Below are 23,554 nucleotides of genomic sequence, written 5' to 3'. Positions count from 1 at the left end.
AGCTGTACTGCGGGAGGACACCTCAGTGGGCAGTGAGGCTATATGGGTAGAGATCAGGAATAAGAAGGGTGCAGTCACAATGTTGGGGGTTCACGACAGGCCTCCCAACAGCCAGCGGGAGATAGAGGAGCAGATAGATAGACAGATTTTGGAAAAGAGTAAAAACAAGAGGGTTGTGGTGATGGGAGACTTCAACTTCCCCAATATTGACTGGGACTCACTTAGTGCCAGGGGCTTAGACGGGGCGGAATTTGTAAGGAGCATCCAGGAGGGCTTCTTAAAACAATATGTGGACAGTTCAACTAGGGAAGGGCGGTACTGGACCTGGTATTGGGGAATGAGCCCGGCCAGGTGGTAGATGTTTCAGTAGGGGAGCATTTCGGGAACAGTGACCACAATTCAGTAAGTTTTAAAGTACTGGTGGACAAGGATAAGAGTGGTCCTAGGATGAATGTGCTAAATTGGGGGAAGGCTAATTATAACAATATTAGGCGGGAACTGAAAAACATAGATTGGGGGCGGATGTTTGAGGGCAAATCAATATCTGACATGTGGGAGGCTTTCAAGTGTCAGTTGAAAGGAATTCAGGACCGGCATGTTCCTGTGAGGAAGAAGGATAAATACGGCAATTTTCGGGAACCTTGGATAACGAGAGATATTGTAGGCCTCGTCAAAAAGAAAAAGGAGGCATTTGTCAGGGCTAAAGGCTGGGAGCAGACGAAGCCTGTGTGGAATATAAGGAAAGGAGTCAGGAGGGCTAGAAGGGGTCACGAAATGTAATTGGCAAATAGGGTTAAGGAAAATCCCAAGGCTTTTTACACGTACATAAAAAGCAAGAGGGTAGCCAGGGAATGGGTTGGCCCACTGAAGGATAGGCAAGGGAATCTATGTGTGGAGCCAGAGGAAATGGGCGAGGTACTAAATGAATACTTTGCATCATTATTCACCAAAGAGAAGAAATTGGTAGATGTTGAGTCTGGAGAAGGGTGTGTAGATAGCCTGGGTCACATTGAGATCCAAAAAGACGAGGTGTTGGGTGTCTTAAAAAATATTAAGGTAGATAAGCCCCCAGGACCTGATGGGATCTACCCCAGAATACTGAAGGATGCTGGAGAGGAAATTGCTGAGGCCTTGACAGAAATCTTTGGCTCCTCACTGTCTTCAGGTGATGTCCCGGAGGACTGGAGAATAGCCAATGTTGTTCCTCTGTTTAAGAAGGGTAGCAAGGATAATCCAGGGAACTACAGGCCGGTGAGCCTTACTTCAGTGGTAGGGAAATTACTGGAGAGAATTCTTCGAGACAGGATGTACTCCCATTTGGAAGCAAATGGACGTATTAGTGAGAGGCAGCATGCTTTTGTGAAGGGGAGGTCGTGTCTCACTAACTTGACAGAGTTTTTCGAGGAGGTCACTAAGATGATTGATGCAGGTAGGGCAGTGGATGTTGTCTATATGGACTTCAGTAAGGCCTTTGACAAGGTCCCTCATGGTAGACTAGTACAAAATGTGAAGTCACACGGGAGCAGGGGTGAGCTGGCAAGGTGGATACAGAACTGGCTAGGTCATAGAAGGCAGAGAGTAGCAATGGAAGGATGCTTTTCTAATTGGAGGGCTGTGACCAGTGGTGTTCCACAGGGATCAGTGCTGGGACCTTTGCTGTTTGTAGTATATATAAATGATTTGGAGGAAAATGTAACTGGTCTGATTAGTAAGTTTGCAGGCGACACAAAGGTTGGTGGAATTGCGGATAGCGATGAGGACTGTCAGAGGATACAGCAGGATTTAGATTGTTTGGAGACTTGGGCGGAGAGATGGCAGATGGAGTTTAATCCGGACAAATGTGAGCTAATGCATTTTGGAAGGTCTAATGCAGGTAGGGAACATACAGTGAATGGTAGAACCCTCAAGAGTATTGAAAGTCAAAGAGATCGAGGAGTACAGGTCCACAGGTCACTGAAAGGGGCAACACAGGTGGAGAAGGTAGTCAAGAAGGCATACGGCATGCTTGCTTCATTGGCCGGGGCATTGAGTATAAGAATTGGCAAGTCATGTTGCAGCTGTATAGAACCTTAGTTAGGCCACACTTGGAGGATAGTGTTCAATTGTGGTCGCCACACTACCAGAAGGATGTGGAGGCTTTAGAGAGGGTGCAGAAGAGATTTACCAGAATGTTGCCTGGTATGGAGGGCATTAGCTATGAGGAGCGGTTGAATAAACTCGGTTTGTTCTCACTGGAACGAAGGAGGTTGAGGGGCGACCTGATAGAGGTCTACAAAATTATGAGGGGCATAGACAGAGTGGATAGTCAGAGGCTTTTCCCCGGGGTAGAGGGGTCAATTAACTAGGGGGCATAGGTTTAAGGTGAGAGGGGCAAGGTTTAGAGTCGATGTACGAGGCAAGTTTTTTACGCAGAGAGTAGTGGGTGCCTGGAACTCGCTACCGGTGAAGGTGGTGGAAGCAGGGACGATAGTGACATTCAAGGGGCATCTTGACAAATACATGAATAGGATGGGAATAGAGGGATACGGACCCAGGAAGTGTAGAAGATTGTAGTTTAGTCGGGCAGCATGGTCGGGGCGGGCTTGGAGGGCCGAAGGGCCTGTTCCTGTGCTGTACATTTCTTTGTTCTTTGATGGTGAGTGGGAAATTGGAAGGGGTTGCCAGTGGTCTTGGTGAATGTTTATGCCCAAATTGCAATGATGTCAAATTCATGAGGCGGGGCTTGGGGAAGATCCCGGACCTGGACTCTCACGGGTTGATTATGGGGGGGACTTTAATACGGTCATCGAGGTGAGATTGGACCAGTCGAGTCCGCGATCGGGGAGGGTGTCGGCAGTGGCGGAATAGCTAATGGAGTACATGGAGCGTATTGGGGGGGGTCGACCCATGGAGGTTTGGGAGGCCGAGGCAAAGGAACCTTTGTATTTCTTCCATGTGCACAGGGTGTACTGACGGATCGATTACATTGTGGTGGATAAGACTTTGCTGGCAGGGGTGGTTGACTCAGGGTACTTAGCGATTATGGTTTCTGATCACGTGCCGCACTGGGTGGACTTGCAGGTGGACCAGGGGGAGGGGCAGCGGCCGCACCGGAGATTAAATGTGAGATTGTTAGCAGACAAGGAGGTATGCAAGCGGGCGAGGGGTGGGGCGGGGTTTGCTGAATGACTCGGGTGAGGTATCGGCTGCCACACTTTGGGAGGTGCTTAAGGCAGTGGTCAGGGGGGAGTTGATATCGATTCAGGCGCACAGGGACAGGATGGAGCGGGCAAAGATGGCAAGGCTGGTGGAGGAGATCCTGCAGGGAGATCGGAGATACTCCAAAGCCACGGAGGCAGGCTTGTTGAAGGAGCGGCAGAAGCTCCAGATGGCCTTACGGGGTTACGGGGATAGGGTGGACGTATGGGGTTAAGTGGGGTGCTCTTTCCAAGAGTCGGTGCAGACTCAATGGGCCGAATGGCCTCCTTCTGCACTGTAAATTCTATGATTCTAATGTGGTCCCACTATTTAAGAACGGTTGCAGAGATAAGCCAGGGAACTACAGACCAGTGAGTTTCGTGTCAGTGGGAGGGAAACTATTGTAGAAAATTCTGAAGGAGGGAAACTATCTCTGTTGGAGAGGCAAGGTTTGATCAGTAATAGTCAGCATGCTTTGTCAGAGGGAAGTTATGCGTAACAAATTTGATTGGATTTTTTAAGCGTGTATAGATGAGGCTAGAGTAGTTGATGTAGTTTACATGGATTTCAGCAACTCCTTTGACAAGGTCCCACATGGGAGACTTGTAAAGAAGACAATTGCATGTGGGATACAGGGTAACTTGATAAGGTGGATTCAAAATTGGCTTCGCTGTAGGAGAGAGGGTGGTGACAGACAGCAGGTTTAGTGACTGGAAACCAGTGTCCAATGGTGTACCACAGGGATCTGTGCTGGGTCCCCTATTGTTTGCCATTTAGACAAATGGCACAGATGACTATGGGGGGTAGGATTAGCAGTTTTGCGGGTGACACAAAGATTAGCCAGGTGGTTAACAGTGAAGTGGAGTGTCTTAAGTTACAGGAAGATATTGACGTGATGGTCAAATGGGCAGAAAAGTGGCAGATGGAACATAATCCTGAAAAGTGTGAGGTGATACACTTTGGAAGGAGTAATGTGACAAGGAAGTATTCAATGAATGGCCTGACACTTGGAAGTTCCGAGGAACAAAGAGACCTTGGCATGTTTGTCCATCGATCTCTGAAGGCAGAAGGGCAGGTTAATAAGGTGATGAAAAAGGCATATGGGACACAGCTGGAGTACTGTGTGCAATTGTGTGTGTACTTTGGCTTCACAGTGCCAGGGTCCCAGGTTCGATTCCCCGCTGGGTCAACTGTCTGTGCGGAGTCTGCACGTTCTCCCCGTTTCCTTCAGGTGCTCTGGTTTCCTCCCACAGTCCAAAGACGTGCAGGTTAGGTGGATTGGCCATACTAAATTGCCTTTAGTGTCCAAATGGGTTCGGAGGGGTTATTGGGTTACGGGGATAGGGTGGAAGTGAGGGCTTAAGTGGGTTGGTGCAGACTCGATGAGCCAAATGGCCTCCTTCTGCACTGCATGTTCTATGATGTCTATGAATTCTGGTAGCCACATTATAGGAAGGATGTGATTGCATTGGAAGGGGTGCAGCGGTGAATCACCAGGATGTTGCCTGGGATGGAAGGTTTGAGTTATGAAGTGAGGTTGGATAGGCTTGGGTTGTTTCCGCTGGAGCAGAAAAGTCTGAGGGGTGAGGTGTAGAAGATTATGAGGGGTGTGGATAGGGGGCAGCTGGTCCCCATAGTTGAAGAGCCAGTTACGAGGGGACACAAGTTCAAGGTGTGGGGCAGGAGGTTTAAGAGGGTTTTGAGGAAAAATCTTTTACCCTGAGGATCATGATAGTCTGGATTGCACTGCCTGGGAGGGTGGTGGAGGCGGGTTGCCTCACATCCTTTAAAAAGTACCTGGATGAGCATTTGGCATTTCATAACATTCAAGGCAGTGGACCAAGTACTGGCAATGTGAATTAGATAGGCAGGTCAGGTGTCCTTCATGCATCGGTGCAGACTCGATGGGCCGAATGGCCTCTTCTGCACTGTATTTTCTGTGACTGGATGGAGGGATGTTGTTTCCTCAGGCTGGGAGGTCTGGGACTGAGGTCATAAAATCCCTATAATGTAGAAGGAGACCATTCGGTCCATCAAGTCTGCACCGACCCTCTGAAAATCACCCTACCTAGGCCCACTCCCCCACCCTATTCCCATAACCCAGTAACCTCACCTAACCTTTTGAACACTAAGGAGCATTGTGCATGGCCAAATCTAACCTGTACATGCTGCCCTAAACAGATGAGGAGAAACATCTTCACTCCGAGGATGGTGAACCTGTGGAATTCTCTGCCACAGTTGGCTATGAAGGCCAAGTCATTCGAAGAAGGGATTAATTGAGAAACAAGTGAAAGTCAGGGTCTTATAATAAAGAAACATCATCGAGCAAAGTAGGGCAAGGGAAGTTATCTTTTCCAATTAAAGGGCAATTTAACGTGGCCATTCCACCTAACCTGCACATCTTTGGGTTCTGGGGGTGAAACACATGAGATACGGGAAGAATGTGCAAACTCCACACAGACAGTGACACAAGGCTGAGATTGAACCTGGGTCCTCATCGCCATGAGGCAGCACTGTGCCGCCGTGTCGTCCCGAGGGAATAATGTTACCGCAAGTGAAGCAAGTTAAGAGTATTCTTATAAAAGTAGAACTTTTTGTTTAAAAAAAGGGTAAATAAGGGTTTTAAGGGTAGCCATGGCAGGAGTTCTCACACCATGATATGCTCCTTCTGTGCTATATGGCAAATCATGTATTGTTGCAATTATACAGGGCTTTGGTGAGGCCACACCTAGAATATTGTGTGCAGTTTTGGTCTCCTTTTCTGAGGAAGGATGTTCTTACTCTCGAGGGAGTGCAGCAAAGGTTTACCAGACTGATTCCTGGGATGGCGGGACTGTCATAAGAGGAGAGACTGATCCTAGGTTAGGATTGTCTCGCTGGAGTTCAGAAGAATGAAAGGGGATCTCATAGAGACTTATAAAATTCTAACAGGACTAGACAGGGTAGATGCAGGGGAGATGTTCACGATGGTGGGTGTGTCCAGAACCAGGGGTCACAGTCTGAGGATTCAGGGTAAACCAATTCGAACAGAGATAAGGAGACCCAAAGAGTGGTGAGTCTGTGGAATTCATTACCACAGGAAGTAGTTGATGCTAAAACTTTGAATATATTCGAGAGGCGGCGAGATATAGCACTTGGGGCGAATGGGATCAAAGGAAATCAGGATTAGGCTATTGAGTTGGATGATCAGGCATGATCGTGATAAATGGCGGAACAGACTCGAAGGTCCAAAAGGCCTCCTCCTACTCCAATCTTCTATGTATCCATATGTCCCTGATAACTACACGTGCAGGAAGTGTGCCCAACTGCAGCTTCTGATTAACCGCATTTCAGAGCTGGAGCTGAGGGTGCATTCACTGTGGAGCATCCGTGATGCTGAGCGAGTAATGGATAGCACGCTCAGTGAAAAGGTCACACCACAGGTGAAAATTGAACAGGCAGAAAAGGCATGGATGATTAAGTAGAGGATTGCAAATAGAGAAGGAGCCCCCTGTAGCCATCCCTTTCCAGCAGATATACCGTTGTGGATATTGTTGAGGGAGATCACTGTGCAAGGGAAAGGAATGGCAGCCAACTTCATGGGTAGGTCTGTTGCACAAGAGGGGAGCAGGAAGAACGGCATGGCTATAGTGGTAGGGGATTCAATTGTAAGGGCATTTCTGTGGCCGCACTCTAGGATGGTATGTTGCCTCCCTGGTGCTAGGGTCAGGGATGTCACTGAACGGCTGTAGGGCATTCAGAAGGGGAAGACAAATAGACAGATTTTGTTGTACATATTGGTATCAACAATATAAGTAAATGTGGATGCTGGAATCTGAAACAAAAACAGAAAATAGTGGACAATCACAGCAGGGCTGACAGCATCTGTGGAAAGAGAAGGGAGCTAAACTTTCGAGTCTGGATGCCTCCTTGTCAAGGTACCAACGATATAGGTAAAACAATATAAATAGAAAAATGGTAAGAAGAAAAATGAATGGGGTTCTTCAAGCAGAATTTAGGGAACTAGGAAGTAGATTAAAAAACAGATCTCAGAAGGTAATAAACTCTGGATTTGGCACAGGCTTGAAGGGCCAAAGGGCTTGTTCCTGTACTGTACTTTTCTTTATTCAACCTCTGGTTATACATGCAAGTGCATATAGAAATAGGTTATTCCAGATGAATGCGTAGTTGAAAAGATGGTGCAGGTGGGAGGGCTTTAGATTTCTGGGATGTTGGGATTGTTGTTGGGGGCTGTGGGACCTGTCCAAGGTGGACGGTTTGCACCTGAACCAAAATGGGATCAGCGTCCTTGCAGAGAGGTTTTCTGGTGCTGCTGTGGAGCTTGGCAGGGATCTGGGATCCTGAGAGAAGGTTCAGCAGGGGGAGATGCACATCCAAAATTAGAAGAGACGGCAAGTGAGCCAGGAAGGCATAGAATTATAGGTCAGTTAAGTTGCAACAGAGTTTGACAAGATTGGATGGTATCTATTTTAATGCAAGGAGTCTGACGAACAAGGCAGATGAGTTTAGGGCACAAATTAAAGCATGGGGGTATGATGTTAATGCTGTCACTGAGACATGGTTGACAGAGGTGCAGCTCAATATTCCAGGATATAGGATTTTCAGGTGAGATAGGGTAGAAGATAAAATAGGCGAGGGCATCGCAATTTTGTTCAGGGAATCAATTACAGCAGTAAGGAGGGATGACATCTCAGAAGGCTCTTCAAATGAAGCCATATGGGTAGAACTGAAAACCCAAAAAGGAGCAATCACATTGCTTGGTGTGTTCTATAGGCCCACTAACAGTCCAAGAGAAACATAAGAGTAGATATGAATGCAAGTAACTGGGGCTGGTTTAGCACAAGGCTAAAGAGCTGGCTTTTAAAGCAGACCAAGGCAGGCCAGCAGCACGGTTGAATCCCCATACCAGCTTTTCCAAACAGGCGCCGGAATGTGGCGACTAGGGGCTTTTCACAGTAACTTCATTTGAAGCCTACTTGTGACAATAAGCGATTTTCATTTCATTTCAAGTTTCAGAGAAATGAAGTGTCTAGTGAAAGTGGGGGATTTCAACTTCCCCAACATTAACTGGGTAGTCATATTATAAAAGATTTTGAGGAAGAGGAATTCTTAAATGTGTCCAGGAAACTTTTTAAGCTAGTACGTAGAAGTTCTTACAAGAGAGGGGGCAGTCCTGGACTTAATTTTAGGTAATGAGGCCGGGCAAGTGGTTGAAGTATCAGTGGGGGAGCATTTTGCAAACAGCAATCATAACTCTGCTAGATTAAAGATTGTTATGGAAAAGGGCAAGGATGGGTCTGAAATTCTAAACTGGGGGGAGGACAATTTTACTAAGATCAGATATGATTTTGAATGCCAGGAACTTTACTTTGAATCGCCAGACGAAGCGATGAACTTTATCTAGGACAAAAGGCTGGCAGAGATCTAAGGACACTGAACCTTGGGGGAGGGCATTGCAGGGTCAATTTGGCTTAAAGTTATTTATGTGAGGTTCTGGATATCAGTGCTCTCTGCAACAAGGGAGTATTGTTGTTTTTTGCCCTTTCCTTTTTCTTTGTTTATCGTTTTGTTAAGATGTTTGAGCAGTTGCTCAGAAATATAATATAACTCTGTTCTGGTGGGTGATGGGTGGAGGGATTTTTTCTACTGTTTGTTTACTGGGCACTGTGATGCTCTGAATATGTATGTATGAGCTGGGGGGGGGGGGGAAAGAACAATAGGGAGATAGGGTGTCTGGCACCATAGGCGGGCGCTACCAGGCTAGCTAGATGAGCCAGTTCACGGAAGCGCAGTGGGGGGGGGGGAGCAGGTGATAAGCTTGTTATGGGGTGTTGAGATTCTGGTGCTGCTAATAGGGGGGATGAGGGTGGGATAGCTGCTCTGTTGACGGGGAGGAACTGTTGTTCGGAGACAAAAGGAAGGTCAAGGACAGCGGATGCCTGAGGGCGGGCCCAAGGAGGCGAGGGACGCGAGCTGTTGGCTGGTAAAGGAAGGGTGATGGCTGATTGGCAGGGAGGGGGGGTGCAGGGAGCCCCCCAACGAGGCTGATCACTTGAAACGTCAGAGGGCTAAATGGGCCGGTTAAGAGGGCTCGCGTGTTCACGCATCTGAGGGGACTGAAGGCGGACACGGCAATGTTACAACAGACACACCTGAAGGTTATAGACCAGACCAGACTGAGGAAGGGGTGGGTCGGCCAAGAATTTCATTCAGGGCTGGACTTTAAGACCAGGGGAGTCGCGATCCTGATCAACAAACGGGTGGCATTTGAGGCAGGGAGAATTGTGTCGGACACAGAAGGCAGGTGCATTATGGTGAGTGGGAAGCTTGAGGGGGTGCGGGTGGTACTTGTGAATATATATGCACCAAATTGGGACGATGTGGAATTTATGAGGCGGGTGTCAGGTAAGATCCCAGACCAAGAGTCACATAGGCTGATCATGGGGGGAGATTTTAATACGGTCATTGACCCAGGGTTGGACCGGTCAAAATCTATGACAGGGAGGGTGCCAGCCGTAGCGAAGGAACTAAAGGGGTTCATGGAGCAGATGTGGCGGGGGGGTAGATCCATGGAGGTTTGGACGGCCAAGAATGAAGAAGTTTTTTTAATTCTCCCATGTGCACAAAGTATATTCTCGGATCAACTTTTTTATCCTGAGCAGGGTGTTACTGGCGGGGGTGGTTGAGACCGAGTATTCAGCGATCGCTGTGTCGGACCATGCCTCACATTGGGTGGATTTACGGGTGAGTAAGAAGAGAGCCCGCTATGGAGGTTGGATGTGGGACTATTAGCAAATGAGGGGGTGTGCGGGTGGGTGAGCAAATCCATCCAGAACTATTTGGAAATAAATGACATGGGGAAAGTCTCGGCAGCAACGATGTGGGAAGCTCTGAAGGCAGTGGTTAGGGGGGAGTTAATCTCAATACGGGCCCAGAGAGAAAAGATGGAACGAGCAGAGATGGATAGGCTGGTTGGGGAGATACTCCAGGTGCACAGGAGATATTCGGAGGCCCCGAAGGAGCGGCGGAGGCTACAGATGGAATTTGGTCTGTTATCTAAAGGGAATGCGGTGGAGCAATTGAGGAAGACGAGGGGGGCGGTATATGAGTATGGGGAGAAGGCACATCAGCTGAGGAAAAGGGAGGCGGCCATGGAGATAGGGAGAGTAAAGGAGAGAAGTGGGAACTGAGTCTTGGACCCAGTAGGGGTGAATGGGGTGTTCAAGGAGTTTTACAGCAGGCTATGTGAGTCGGAACCCCCGGTTGGGTTGGAGAGGATGAGGCAGTACCTGGGTGAAGTGAAGTTCCCGAAGGTGGAGGAAGGGCTGGTGGAAGGGTTGGGGGCCCTAATTGAAATTGAGGAAATAATGGAGGGGCTGGAGGCCATGCAGTCGGGTCCGGCCCCGAGACCGGACGGCTACCCAGTGGAATTTTACAAGGAGTTCTCGGAGATGTTGGGCCCGCTGCTAGTGAGGACATTAAATGAGGCAAGGGAGCGGGGTGTCCTTCCCCCAACAATGTTGCAGGCCTCGATCTCATTGATTCTGAAGCGGGAGAAGGACCCTGAGCAATGCGGGTCATATAGGGCAATCCTCCTTATTGAATGTGGACACCAATCTGCTGGCGAAAATATTGACCTCAAGGATAGAGGACTGTGTTCCGGAGGTGATAGGGAGGACCAGACGGGATTTGTGAAGGGCAGGACACTTATGGCCAATGTCAGAAGGCCAAACGTTATAATGATGCTGTCGGGGGGGGGGGGGGGGGGGGGGGGGGGGGAGGAGGAGGAAGAGAGAGAGAGATATGGAGGTGGTGGTTGCAATGGGCGTGGAAAAGGCCTTTGACCGGGTGGAGAGGAATTATTTGCGGGAGGTGTTAGGAAGGTATGGGCTTGGACAGGGCTTCATTGATTAGGTGCGGTTGCTGTATCACTCACCAGTAGCAAGCGTGCGAATGAATCGGCTGATGTCGGGTTATTTTAAGCTGCACCGAGGGACAAGGCAAGGGTGTCCCCTCTCCCTGCTTTTGTTTGCTCTGGCCATAGAGCCATTGGCGATGGCTTTAAGTGCTTCTAGAAACTGGAACGGGCTAGTCCGGGGTGGTGGTGGTGGGGGGACCGGGTCTCGCTTCACTCGGACGACCTGCTCCTGTATATTTCTGACCCGTTAGGGGGGGGATGGGGGAGATTATGCGGATCTTACGGGAATTTGGTCAGTTTTCAGGGTATAAATTGAATATGGGGAAAAGTGAGATGTTTGCGATCCAGTTAAGGGGGCAGGAGAGGAGAATGGGAGAGCTGCCATTTAGAGTGGTGAGAGGGAGCTTCCGCTATATGGGAATCCTGGTGGCACGGGAGTGGGTGACATTGCACAAGCTAAACTTGTCCCGGCTTGTAGAGCAAATGAAGGAGGACTTTAGGAGATGGGACCGCTGTCACTGGTGGGGAGGGTACAAACTGTTAAAATGACGGTCCTCCCCAGATTTCTGTTAGTTTTTCAGTGCCTCCCCATCTTTATCCCGAGGGCCTTTTTTCACAGGTAAATCGGGTGATTTTGGGCTTTGTGTGGGCGGGTTAAACCTCGCGAGTGAAGAAAGTGTTGCTGGAGCGTAGCCGGGGGGAGGGTGTGTTGGCGCTGCCGAACATTTGTGACTAATACTAGGCGGCAAATATAGCCATGATTAGGAAGTGGGTAGTTGGGGGGGTCCAGTGTGGAAGCATGTAGAGGCGGCATCATGCAAGGACACAAGTCTGGGGGCATTGATAACGGCACCTTTGCTGATCTCGCCGGTCCGGTACTCCACAAGCCCAGTGGTGGTGGCGGCCCTGAGGGTCTGGGGGCAGTGGAGGAAATATAGGGTAGGCTGGATGGAAGGTTTCGGAGATGGCTGAGAGCAGGGATCAAGCGGATGGGAGATTTATTTATAGATGGGAGCTTCTCCTGTTTGAAAGATCTGGAGGAGAAATTTGAACTGCCAGTAGGGAATGGGTTTAGATATCTGCAGGTACGGGATATTTTGAGAAGGCAGGTACCGGCTTTCCCGCTCCTGCCACCACCGGGGATACAGGACAGGGTAGTTTCCAGAACGGGGGTGTGAGAGGTATCGGATATCTACAAAGAGGATATGGAGTCAGAGGAAACTCAGATAGAGGAGCTAAAGGGCAAGTGGGAAGATGAGCTAGGGGGAGAGATAGAGGCGGGTTTGTCGGTGGATGCCTAAGGCATCCTCATCATGTGCCAGGCTCAGCCAGATAAATTTAAGGTAGTCCACCGGGTAGGGCGGCATGTGGCGCAGTGGATTTCACCGGGACTGCGGCGCTGAGGACCTGGGTTTGAATTCTGGCCCTGGGTCACCGCCGTGTGGAGTTTGCACATTCTCCCCATGCCTGTGTGGGTTTCACCCCCACAACCCAAAGATGTGCAGGTTAGGTGGATTGGCCACGCTAAATGAAATGAAATGAAATTAAAATCGCTTATTGTCACAAGTAGGCTTCAATGAAGTTACTGTGAAAAGCCCCTAGTCGCCACATTCTGGTGCCTGTTCGGGGAGACTGGTACGGGAATTGAACCGTGCTGCTGGCCTGCTTGCAAAGCCAGCGATTTAGCCCAGTGTGCTAAACCAGCCCCTCAATTGCCCCTTAAATGGAAAAAATTAGAATTGGGTACTCTAAATTTTTAAAAAAAGGTTGTCCACCGGGCACACATGACGGTGGCCCGGATGAGCAGTTTTATGGGATAGAGGGCAGGTGTGCAAGGTGTGCGGGAGGGCCAGCAAATCTTGTCCACATGTTTTGGGCATGCCCGAAGCATAGAGGATTTTAGCAAGGTTTCGCCGATGTCATGTCCACGGTACTTAAAACACGGGTGGTGCCGGGTCCAGAGGTGGCAATCTTTGGCGTGTCAGAAAAGTCGAGAGTCCAAGTGGTGAGAGAGGCTGATGTTTTGGCCTTTGCCTCCCTGGTAGCCCGGAGACGGATACTGTTAATGTGGAGGGACTCGAAGCCCCTGAAATCAGAGACCTGGGTTAGCGACATGGCTGGGTTTCTCAGTCTTGAGAAAATAAAGTTCGCCCCAAGACGGTCAATGTTAGGGTTCGTCCGGAAGTGGCAGCCGTTTGTCGACTTTCGCGGGGAAAATGAAATGTCAGCAGAGACAGAAATCTACGGGGGTTTTAGGCTATTATTTCTTTGTTGGGGGTGTGAGGAACGTGTCAGGGGTGGAAATGTTTTATGTACTATGTTTATGTTGTTATTATTATAAAAACTATAAATACCCTAATAAAATGTTTTTTTAAATGAAAGGCGGAGCAGACTGGAAGGGTTGAATGGTCTACCTCTGCTCCTATTATCTATGTTTCTATGTCAATCATCAGAGGTTGCCTGATGTCCCTGCCTAAGCTGGGTCCTGGATGTTTCACATGGAACCAATGAAACACTCTTCTGTCAAACTTTTAAATCATGATGCATCTCACATTCTCAAAAAGCGAATGAAACCTGTTACTGAAGAAAAAGCAAAATCGACCAATGCAGCTTTCACCTTTTCTCTTTGCGAACCCAAGAATTGTGTCCAAGCATGGACCAGAATTGGCATGCACCAGAAATGGTGGGAATGCAAACCAAAAATTGAGCATTTTCCTTTGTATCTTCAAATCAATACCGTCCATTTCCTCGAGTGATGCAGAGTCAAAATATTGTCAAATCCATAGAATCTCTACCGTGTAGAACGCGGCTATTTGGTAAGGAAATCAGCCATTTCAAGTACTTACTTCGTTATAAATAAAGGGCGAACGGGATATTGTTATGACTACTGGAGATTCCATGGAGAGTGGATAATAATGAGATGGTATTTCATCCCACCAAGTCATGGAACTCAGAACATAGAAAATACAGCACAGAACAGGCCGTTCGGCCCACGATGTTGTGCCGAACCTTTGTCCTAGATTAATCATAGATTATCATTGAATTTACAGTGCAGAAGGAGGCCATTCGGCCCTTTGAGTCTGCACCGGCTCCTGGAAAGAGCACCCTACCCAAACTCAACACCTCCACCCAACACCAAGGGCAATTTTGGACATTAAGAGCAATTTATCATTGGCCAATTCACCTAACCTGCACATCTTTGGACTGTGGGAGGAAACCGGAGCACCCGAAGGAAACCCACCAGACACGGGGAGGACGTGCAGACTCCGCACAGACAGTGACCCAAGCCGGAATCGAACCTGGGACCCTGGAGCTGTGAAGCAATTGTGCTATCCACAATGCTACCGTGCTGCCCTTAAGAACAAATAAATCTACACTATATCATGGGATACAGATGATATAATTAATGGGAGAAGACAGATCTGTCTGTCTTTTTGCAGTCTGTTATAGGATTTTAAAATGAACAGCAGTTTGCCATAGGATTTGAGTCTGACAAGGCAAAAGTGTACTGGATCTGCTCTTGAAAGGATCTCTCTCCAAAGGTCTCTACACAGCTAAGCAAGTAACCTGATTTGTTAACTTTATTTATAAGTGGCATTTGAACTGTATTGGGTTGCTTAACTGTCCCGGCTGTCTCTCCTCCCGCGCTGTTTTCACTGTCCCGGCTGTCTCTCCTCCTGCCCTGTTTTCACTGTCCCGGCTGTCTCTCCTCCTGCCCTGTTTTCACTGTCCCGGCTGTCTCTCCTCCTGCGCTGTTTTCAATGTGCCGGCTTTCTCTCCTCTCACGCTGTTTTCACTGTCCCGGCTGTCTCTCCTCCCGCGCTGTTTTCACTGTGCCGGCTGTCTCTCCTCCCGCGCTGTTTTCACTGTCCCGGCTGTCTCTCCTCCCGCGCTGTTTTCACTGTCCCGGCTGTCTCTCCTCCCGCGCTGTTTTCACTGTGCCGGCTGTCTCTCCTCTCGCGCTGTTTTCACTGTGCCGGCTGTCTCTCCTCCCGCGCTGTTTTCACTGTCCCGGCTGTCTCTCCTCTCGCGCTGTTTTCACTGTGCCGGCTGTCTCTCCTCCCGCGCTGTTTTCACTGTGCCGGCTGCCTCTCCTCCTGCGCTGTTTTCACTATCCCGGCTGTCTCTCCTCCCGCGCTGTTTTCACTGTCCCGGCTGTCTCTCCTCTCGCGCTGGTTTCACTGTCCCGGCTGTCTCTCCTCCCGCGCTGTTCACTGTGCCGGCTGTCTCTCCTCCCGCGCTGTTTTCACTGTCCCGGCTGTCTCTCCTCTCGCGCTGTTTTCACTGTCCCGGCTGTCTCTCCTCTCGCGCTGGTTTCACTGTCCCGGCTGTCTCTCCTCCCGCGCTGTTCACTGTCCCGGCTGTCTCTCCTCTCGCGCTGTTTTCACTGTGCCGGCTGTCTCTCCTCCCGCGCTGTTCACTGTCCCGGCTGTCTCTCCTCTCGCGCTGGTTTCACTGTCCCGGCTGTCTCTCCTCCCGCGCTGTTTTCAATGTGCCGGCTTTCTCTCCTCTCGCGCTGTTTTCACTGTCCCGGCTGTCTCTCCTCTCGCGCTGGTTTCACTGTCCCGGCTGTCTCTCCTCCCGCGCTGTTCACTGTGCCGGCTGTATCTCCTCCCGCGCTGTTTTCACTGTCCCGGCTGTCTCTCCTCTCGCGCTGGTTTCACTGTCCCGGCAGTCTCTCCTCTCGCGCTGGTTTCACTGTCCCGGCAGTCTCTCCTCCTGCGCTGTTTTCAATGTGCCGGCTTTCTCTCCTCTCACGCTGTTTTCACTGTCCCGGCTGTCTCTCCTCCCGCGCTGTTCACTGTGCCGGCTGTCTCTCCTCCCGCGCTGTTTTCACTGTCCCGGCTGTCTCTCCTCCCGCGCTGTTCACTGTGCCGGCTGTCTCAACTCCCGCGCTGTTTTCAATGTGCCGGCTTTCTCTCCTCTCGCGCTGTTTTCACTGTCCCGGCTGTCTCTCCTCCCGCGCTGTTCACTGTCCCGGCTGTCTCTCCTCCCGCGCTGGTTTCACTGTCCCGGCTGTCTCAACTCCCGCGCTGTTTTCACTGTCCCGGCTGTCTCTCCTCCCGCGCTGTCTTCACTGTCCCGGCTGTCTCTCCTCCCGCACTGTTTTCACTGTGCCGGCTGTCTCTCCTCTCGCGCTGTTTTCACTGTGCCGGCTGTCTCTCCTCCCGCGCTGTTTTCACTGTCCCGGCTGTCTCTCCTCCCGCGCTGTTTTCACTGTCCCGGCTGTCTCTCCTCCCGCGCTGTTCACTGTGCCGGCTGTCTCTCCTCTCACGCTGTTTTCACTGTCCCGGCTGTCTCTCCTCCCGCGCTGTTCACTGTGCCGGCTTTCTCTCCTCTCGCGCTGTTTTCACTGTCCCGGCTGTCTCTCCTCCCGCGCTGTTCACTGTGCCGGCTGTCTCTCCTCCCGCGCTGGTTTCACTGTCCCGGCTGTCTCAACTCCCGCGCTGTTTTCACTGTGCCGGCTGTCTCTCCTCTCGCGCTGGTTTCACTGTCCCGGCTGTCTCTCCTCCCGCGCTGTCTTCACTGTCCCGGCTGTCTCTCCTCCCGCACTGTTTTCACTGTGCCGGCTGTCTCTCCTCTCGCGCTGTTTTCACTGTGCCGGCTGTCTCTCCTCCCGCGCTGTTTTCACTGTGCCGGCTGTCTCTCCTCTCGCGCTGGTTTCACTGTCCCGGCTGTCTCTCCTCCCGCGCTGTTTTCACTGTCCCGGCTGTCTCTCCTCCCGCGCTGTCTTCACTGTGCCGGCTGTCTCTCCTCCCGCGCTGTTTTCACTGTCCCGGCTGTCTCTCTTCCCGCGCTGTTTTCACTGTGCCGGCTGTCTCTCCTCCCGCGCTGTTTTCACTGTGCCGGCTGTCTCTCCTCTCGCGCTGTTTTCACTGTCCCGGCTGTCTCGCCTCCCGTGCTGTTTTCAATGTGCCGGCTGTCTCTCCTCTCGCGCTGTTTTCACTGTCGCGGCTGTCTCTCCTCCCGCGCTGTTTTCACTATGCCGGCTGTCTCTCCTCCCGCGCTGTTTTCACTGTGCCGGCTGTCTCTCCTCTCACGCTGTTTTCACTGTCCCGGCTGTCTCTCCTCCCGCGCTGTTTTCACTGTCCCGGCTGTCTCTCCTCCCGCGCTGTTTTCACTGTCCCGGCTGTCTCTCCTCCCGTGCTGTTTTCACTGACCCGGCTGTCTCTCTTCCCGCGCTGTTTTCACTGTCCCGGCTGTCTCTCCTCCCGCGCTGTTTTCACTGTCCCGGCTGTCTCTCTTCCCGCGCTGTTTTCACTGTGCCGGCTGTCTCTCCTCTCGCGCTGTTTTCACTATCCCGGCTGTCTCTCCTCCCGCGCTGTTTTCACTGTCCCGGCTGTCTCTCCTCCCGCGCTGTTTTCACTGTCCCGGCTGTCTCTCCTCCCGCGCTGTTTTCACTGTCCCGGCTGTCTCTCCTCTCGCGCTGTTTTCACTGTGCCGGCTGTCTCTCCTCCCGCGCTGTTTTCACTGTCCCGGCTGTCTCTCCTCCCGCGCTGTTTTCACTGTCCCGGCTGTCTCTCCTCTCGCGCTGTTTTCACTGTGCCGGCTGTCTCTCCTCCCGCGCTGTTTTCACTGTGCCGGCTGTCTCTCCTCCCGTGCTGTTTTCAATGTGCCGGCTTTCTCTCCTCTCGCGCTGTTTTCACTGTGCCGGCTGTCTCTCCTCCCTGTTTTCACTGTCCCGGCTGTCTCTCCTCCCGCGCTGTTTTCACTGTCCCGGCTGTCTCTCCTCCCTGTTTTCACTGTGCCGGCTGTCTCTCCTCCCTGTTTTCACTGTCCCGGCTGTCTCTCCTCCCTGTTTTCACTGTCCCGGCTGTCTCTCCTCCCTGTTTTCACGGTCCCGGCTGTCTCTCCTTCCACGCTGTTTTCAATGTCCCGGCTGTCTCTCCTCCCGCGCTGTTTTCACTGTCCCGGCTGTCTCTCCCCCCGTGCTGTTTTCACTGTCCCGGCTGTCTCTCCTCCCGCGCTGTTTTCACTGTCCCGGCTGTCTCTCCTCCTGCCCTGTTTTCACTGTCCCGGCTGTCTCTCCTCCCGTGCTGTTTTCACTGTGCCGGCTCTCTCACCTCTCGCGCTGTTTTCACTGTGCCGGCTGTCTCTCCTCCCGCGCTGTTTTCACTATCCCGGCTGTCTCTCCTCTCGCGCTGTTTTCACTGTCCCGGCTGTCTCTCCTCTCGCGCTGTTTTCACTGTCCCGGCTGTCTCTCCTCCTGCCCTGTTTTCACTGTCCCGGCTGTCTCTCCTCCTGCCCTGTTTTCACTGTGCCGGCTGTCTCTCCTCCCGCGCTGTTTTCACTGTCCCGGCTGTCTTTCCTCCCGCGCTGTTTTCAATGTGCCGGCTTTCTCTCCTCTCACGCTGTTTTCACTGTCCCGGCTGTCTCTCCTCCCGCGCTGTTTTCACTGTGCCGGCTGTCTCTCCTCCTGCCCTGTTTTCACTGTCCCGGCTGTCTTTCCTCCCGCGCTGTTTTCAATGTGGCGGCTGTCTCTCCTCTCGCGCTGTTTTCACTGTCCCGGCTGTCTCTCCTCCCGCGCTGTTTTCACTGTCCCGGCTGTCTCTCCTCCCGCGCTGTTTTCACTGTGCCGGCTGTCTCTCCTCTCGCGCTGTTTTCACTGTCCCGGCTGTCTCTCCTCCCGCGCTGTTTTCACTATCCCGGGCATAGAGCATATCTACTTAAAAGGTTGGAGTTCAAGGCAGAAGTTGATTGAAGTCCAGAGGGAGGAGCAATGATACCTCGTCCAAATCCTAGTGGGGATATGTTTAAATATGTTCAAATGCTGCCCAGGTTTGAGGACAAAGATGTGAAAGCATTTTCTTTCTCATTTGAGAAAGTAGCTAAACAATTGAATTGGCCATAAATCATGTCGGCATTGTTTACTCAATCAAAATTATGGGCAGCACGGTAGCACAAGTGGATAGCACTGTGGCTTCACAGCGCCAGGGTCCCAGGTTCGATTCCCTGCTGGGTCACTATCTGTGCAGAGTCTGCACGTTCTCCCCATGTCTGCATGGGTTTCCTCCGTGTGATCCGGTTTCCTCCTATTCCTCCTTTCCATTGAATTGGAATATACTGGCAGGTTTAGGAACCAAGTTAAGGTTTCTTCTTTTCCTTAACTATAAAGCTATTTTTTTGTTGCTAATGTGGTTAATTTTGTGATAAATTAAAGTTTGTCAGTGCCCAGACTCCTCACAGTTTTACAAATTGAAAATAATTGGGTTCTCGCTTTTGATCCTAACATCAGCATGGCCAATCCACCTAACATGCACATCTTTGGATGATGTGGAGATGCCGGCGTTGGACTGGGGTGAGCACAGTAAGAAGTCTTACAACACCAGGTTAAAGTCCAACAGGTTTGTTTCGATGTCACTAGCTTTCGGAGCGCTGCTCCTTCCTCAGGTGAATGAAACACATATATAGACAAATTCAAAGATGCCAAACAATGCTTGGAATGCGACCATTAGCAGGTGATTAAATCTTTACAGATCCAGAGATGGGGTGACCCCAGGTTAAAGAGGTGTGAATTGCATCAAGCCAGGACAGTTGGTAGGATTTTGCAGGCCAGATGGTGGGGGATGAATGTAATGCGACATGAATCCCAGGTCCCGGTTGAGGCCGCACTCATGTGTGCGGAACTTGGCTATAAGTTTCTGCTCGGCGATTCTGCGTTGTCGCCCGTCCTGAAGGCCGCCTTGGAGAACGCTTACCCGGAGATCAGAGGCTGAATGCCCTTGACTGCTGAAGTGTTCCCCGACTGGAAGGGAACATTCCTGCCGGTGATTGTTGCGCGATGTCCGTTCATTCGTTGTAGCAGCGTTGGATCCACATCTTTGGATTGTGGAGGGAAACCGGAGCACCTGGAGGAAACCCATGTAGGCACGGGGACGGGGAGAACGTCCAAACTCCACACTGACAGTTGCCTCAGGACAGAATCGAACAGTCCCAGGTCCCTAGCCCTGTAAGGCAGCAATGCTAACCACCATGCCACTGTTTGAGAAATGCTGTTCTCTTCTTTATTCATAACACACTTCTTTATTTCTTAGGCTGGCCCGTTGCTCAATGTGCAGAGAATCCCCAGGCCAGCTGGTCAATAATAATAATATCACATAAATAATAAAAACATCACATATACAAAAGAAACTCTGCCTGGGAAACAGTCCCTCAAGAGGCACTGCACAATTTTCATTACAATGTTTGAAGAGGTTGAACAGGAAATTGATAATATTCCAATCAGTAGTTGAAAGCTTTCAAAACTAAAATTTTCAATCCTAAAAGGAACAAAGTTTTCTCAGAAAACAACAGATGATTAAATTGGCAAAAATGATCCAGTTGTTAACAATAAAACCAGTTATGGTCTTAAACCTTGGCAGCATTTTACTCACCCATAAATCACATCATCATCAGAATCATTTAACATGGAAAAGGCTGGGTTATCCTTTAGCTGGGATTCTAAAGAGAGAGAATATGAATAAAACAACTTTCTCTACAAAGGCTCATCTGAAAATGAATTTAACAGTTCTTAAATTTAGAGACCAGCATTTCCAACTTGGCACAGGTCCCAGTGCATTAAGGATCTTCAGCTTCTTGCGATACTCTGACATGAAAATAGCAACATTTCCATAACACACCAAAATAGCTAATTGTGCTGTAACTGAAACACTGCCTGCATTCCCTTCTATATGGGAGTAGTGGTATTGTCGCTGGATGAGTAATCCAGAGACCCAGCATAGTGGTCTGGGGATAAAAGCAAATTACTGCGGATGTTGGAATCTGAAACAAAAACTGAAAGGATGGGCTTCTCCGTCCGACCAGCCCCGTTTTCTGATGCAGTGAGATTCTCCATTGTGGGCCACCCCACACCGCCGGAAAATGCGTTGCCGGCGAGGCGGAGGATCCCGCAACAGAGAACCCGCAGAAAATATTGAGGGAGCTTCTCTCTCCACAGATATTGTCCGACCTGCTGAGATTGTCCAGTGTTTCCTGCTTTTGTGAAAGCTCTGGGGACCCGGGCTCAAATCCCACCATGGCAGTTGGTGAAATGTGAATTCAATATAAAGCTGGAATTAAAAGTCTAATCATTATCGTAAAAATGCATCTGGTTCACTAATGTCCTTTAGGGAAGAAAATCGGTCACCCTTACCTGGTCTGGCCTACATGTGACTCGAGGTGCATTGCAACATGCAGTTGACTCTTAATTGCCCTCAGGGATGGGCTATAACTGACGGCCCAGCCAGCGATGCCCACAAGAAGAAATTATGTGTCTGCTTTAACTATCACAACTTCTCTCCAGTCAAAGTATTGTCTCAAAAATTAAATACACAAAGATAATTTATAGCAAGCTTATAATAATAATCCTTATTGTCACAAGTAGGCTTACATTAACACGGCAATGAAGTTACTGTTAAAACGGCGGCACGTAGCACGGTGATTAGCACTGCAGCCTACGGCATTGAGGACCCGCGTTCGAATCCCGGCCCTGGGTCACTGTCCGTGTGGAGTTTTTACATTCTCCCCGTGTCTGCGTGGGTTTCACCCCCACAACGCACGCTAAATTGCCCCTTAATTGGAAAAAAAATAATTGGGGACTCTAATTTATAAAAAAAAGAAAAAGAATGTTACTGTGAAAATCTCCTAGTCGCCACATCCCGGCGCCTGTTCGGGGACACAGAGGGAGAATTCAGAATGTCCAATTCACCTAACAGCACATCTTTCATAATTGTGGGAGAAAACCGGTACGCCCGGAGGAAACCCACGCTGGCACGGGGAAAAGGTGCAGACTCCGCACAGACAGTGACCCTGGGAATCGAACCTGGGTTCCTGGCGCTGTGATGCAACAGTGCTACCCACTGTGCTACCATGCTGTCCATGTACTCAAGATTCACTACTCTTTGTGACGTATCAAGAGAAAAGTTATATTTAATGCCATTGGAGAATTCTCAGCCAGTATGGGAATTGAACCCGTGCTCTGGCCTTGTTCTAAACATTGCAGCAGTGTGACTGAAGAGTGCAACTTTAAAGAAACAACATTCAATAAATCATAATTTCCAATTACAACCAATGTAAAAACTGCAGTTAGGTTGTGTAAGACCTTTCTTGTCAGAAAAATATTGAGTTGAAATACTGTACAACCATAAATCCAATATTCATAACTGAAATACGTTTTTGGATAAAATAAATTTTAAAATGTAGAAGAAATATGCTAACTGTTTACACTTACCTCCCACTCGGCACCTCGTCCACTCCCTAACCCTCCCACTTTGCTGCCTCTCATCCCCTCACCCTCCCACTCGCCACCTTGCCCACTCTCTAACCCTCGCACTGGCCAACTCTCTCATTCCATAGCCCCGGCACACACCGCCTCTCTCCCTAATCATTGCACTCACTGTCTATCTCACTCCCTAACCCTCACACTCGCAGCCTCGTCCACTCCCTAACCCTTCCACCCATCGCCTCATCCATTTCCTAACCCACCCACTCAGCGCCTCATCCACTCCCTAATCCTCCCACCCGGTGCCTCGTCCACTCCCTAACCCTCCAACTTGGCGCAATGTTTAGAACAGGGCCAGCAGCATGGACGAACCATGCCCTAACCCTCCCACTCGGCGCCACGCCCACGTCCTAACCCTCCCACTTAATGCCTCGTCCACTCCCTAACCCTCCCACTCGGCGCCTCGTCCACTCCCTAACCCTCCCACTCGCCGCCTCACCTACTCCCTAACCCTCCCACGTGGCACCTCGTCCACTCCCTAACCCTCCCACTCGGCAACTCGTCCACTCCTTAACCCTGTCACTCGGCGCCTCGTCCACTCCCTAACCCTCCCACTTGGCGCCTCGTCCACTCCCTAACCCTCCCACTCGGCACCTCGTCCACTCCCTAACCCTCCCACTTGGCACCTCGTCCACTCCCTAACCCTCCCACTCGGCGCCTCGTCCACTCCCTAACCCTCCCACTCGCCGCCTCACCTGCTCCCTAACCCTCCCACTCGGCACCTCGTCCACTCCTTAACCCTGTCACTCGGCGCCTCGTCCACTCCCTAACCCTCCCACTCGGCGCCTCGTCCACTCCCTAACCCTCCCACTCGCCGCCTCACCTGCTCCCTAACCCTCCCACTCGGCACCTCGTCCACTCCTTAACCCTGTCACTCGGCGCCTCGTCCACTCCCTAACCCTCCCACTTGGCGCCTCGTCCACTCCCTAACCCTCCCACTCACCAACTTGCCCATTCTCTAACCCTCCCACTCGCCGTCTCCCTTATTCTCACTCCCTAACTCTGGCACTCACCACCTCTCTCACTCCCCAACCCTCACACACGCTGCCACCTCTCACTCGCTAACCCTCCTACTCGCCTACCTGCCCATTCTCTAAACCTCCCACTCGCTGCCTCTCTCACTCCCTAACCCTGGCACTCTCTGCCTCTCTCACTCCGTAACGCAAGCACTCACCGCCCCTCTCACTCCCTAACCCTCC

The 23,554-nt window shown here is 50.7% G+C and overlaps 1 protein-coding gene across 9 annotated transcripts in view; it reads right to left on the bottom strand.

Annotated features, from left to right (window-relative positions):
* tmem181 (transmembrane protein 181) overlaps positions 1-23,554 on the bottom strand; it is a 391,617-nt gene that overhangs the window by 7,797 nt on the left and 360,266 nt on the right. For all 9 annotated transcript variants that reach the window (XM_072502600.1, XM_072502554.1, XM_072502568.1 and 6 more), the window contains one exon: positions 20,470-20,536. In XM_072502600.1, the coding sequence (XP_072358701.1) occupies positions 20,518-20,536 (19 nt within the window). In that variant the 3' untranslated portion in view covers positions 20,470-20,517. The remainder of the gene's footprint in view (positions 1-20,469; positions 20,537-23,554) is intronic.

Source organism: Scyliorhinus torazame, chromosome 1 (assembly GCF_047496885.1).
Source record: "Scyliorhinus torazame isolate Kashiwa2021f chromosome 1, sScyTor2.1, whole genome shotgun sequence".
Taxonomy (NCBI): domain Eukaryota; kingdom Metazoa; phylum Chordata; class Chondrichthyes; order Carcharhiniformes; family Scyliorhinidae; genus Scyliorhinus; species Scyliorhinus torazame.
This window is presented reverse-complemented; position numbering and strand designations above follow the sequence as displayed.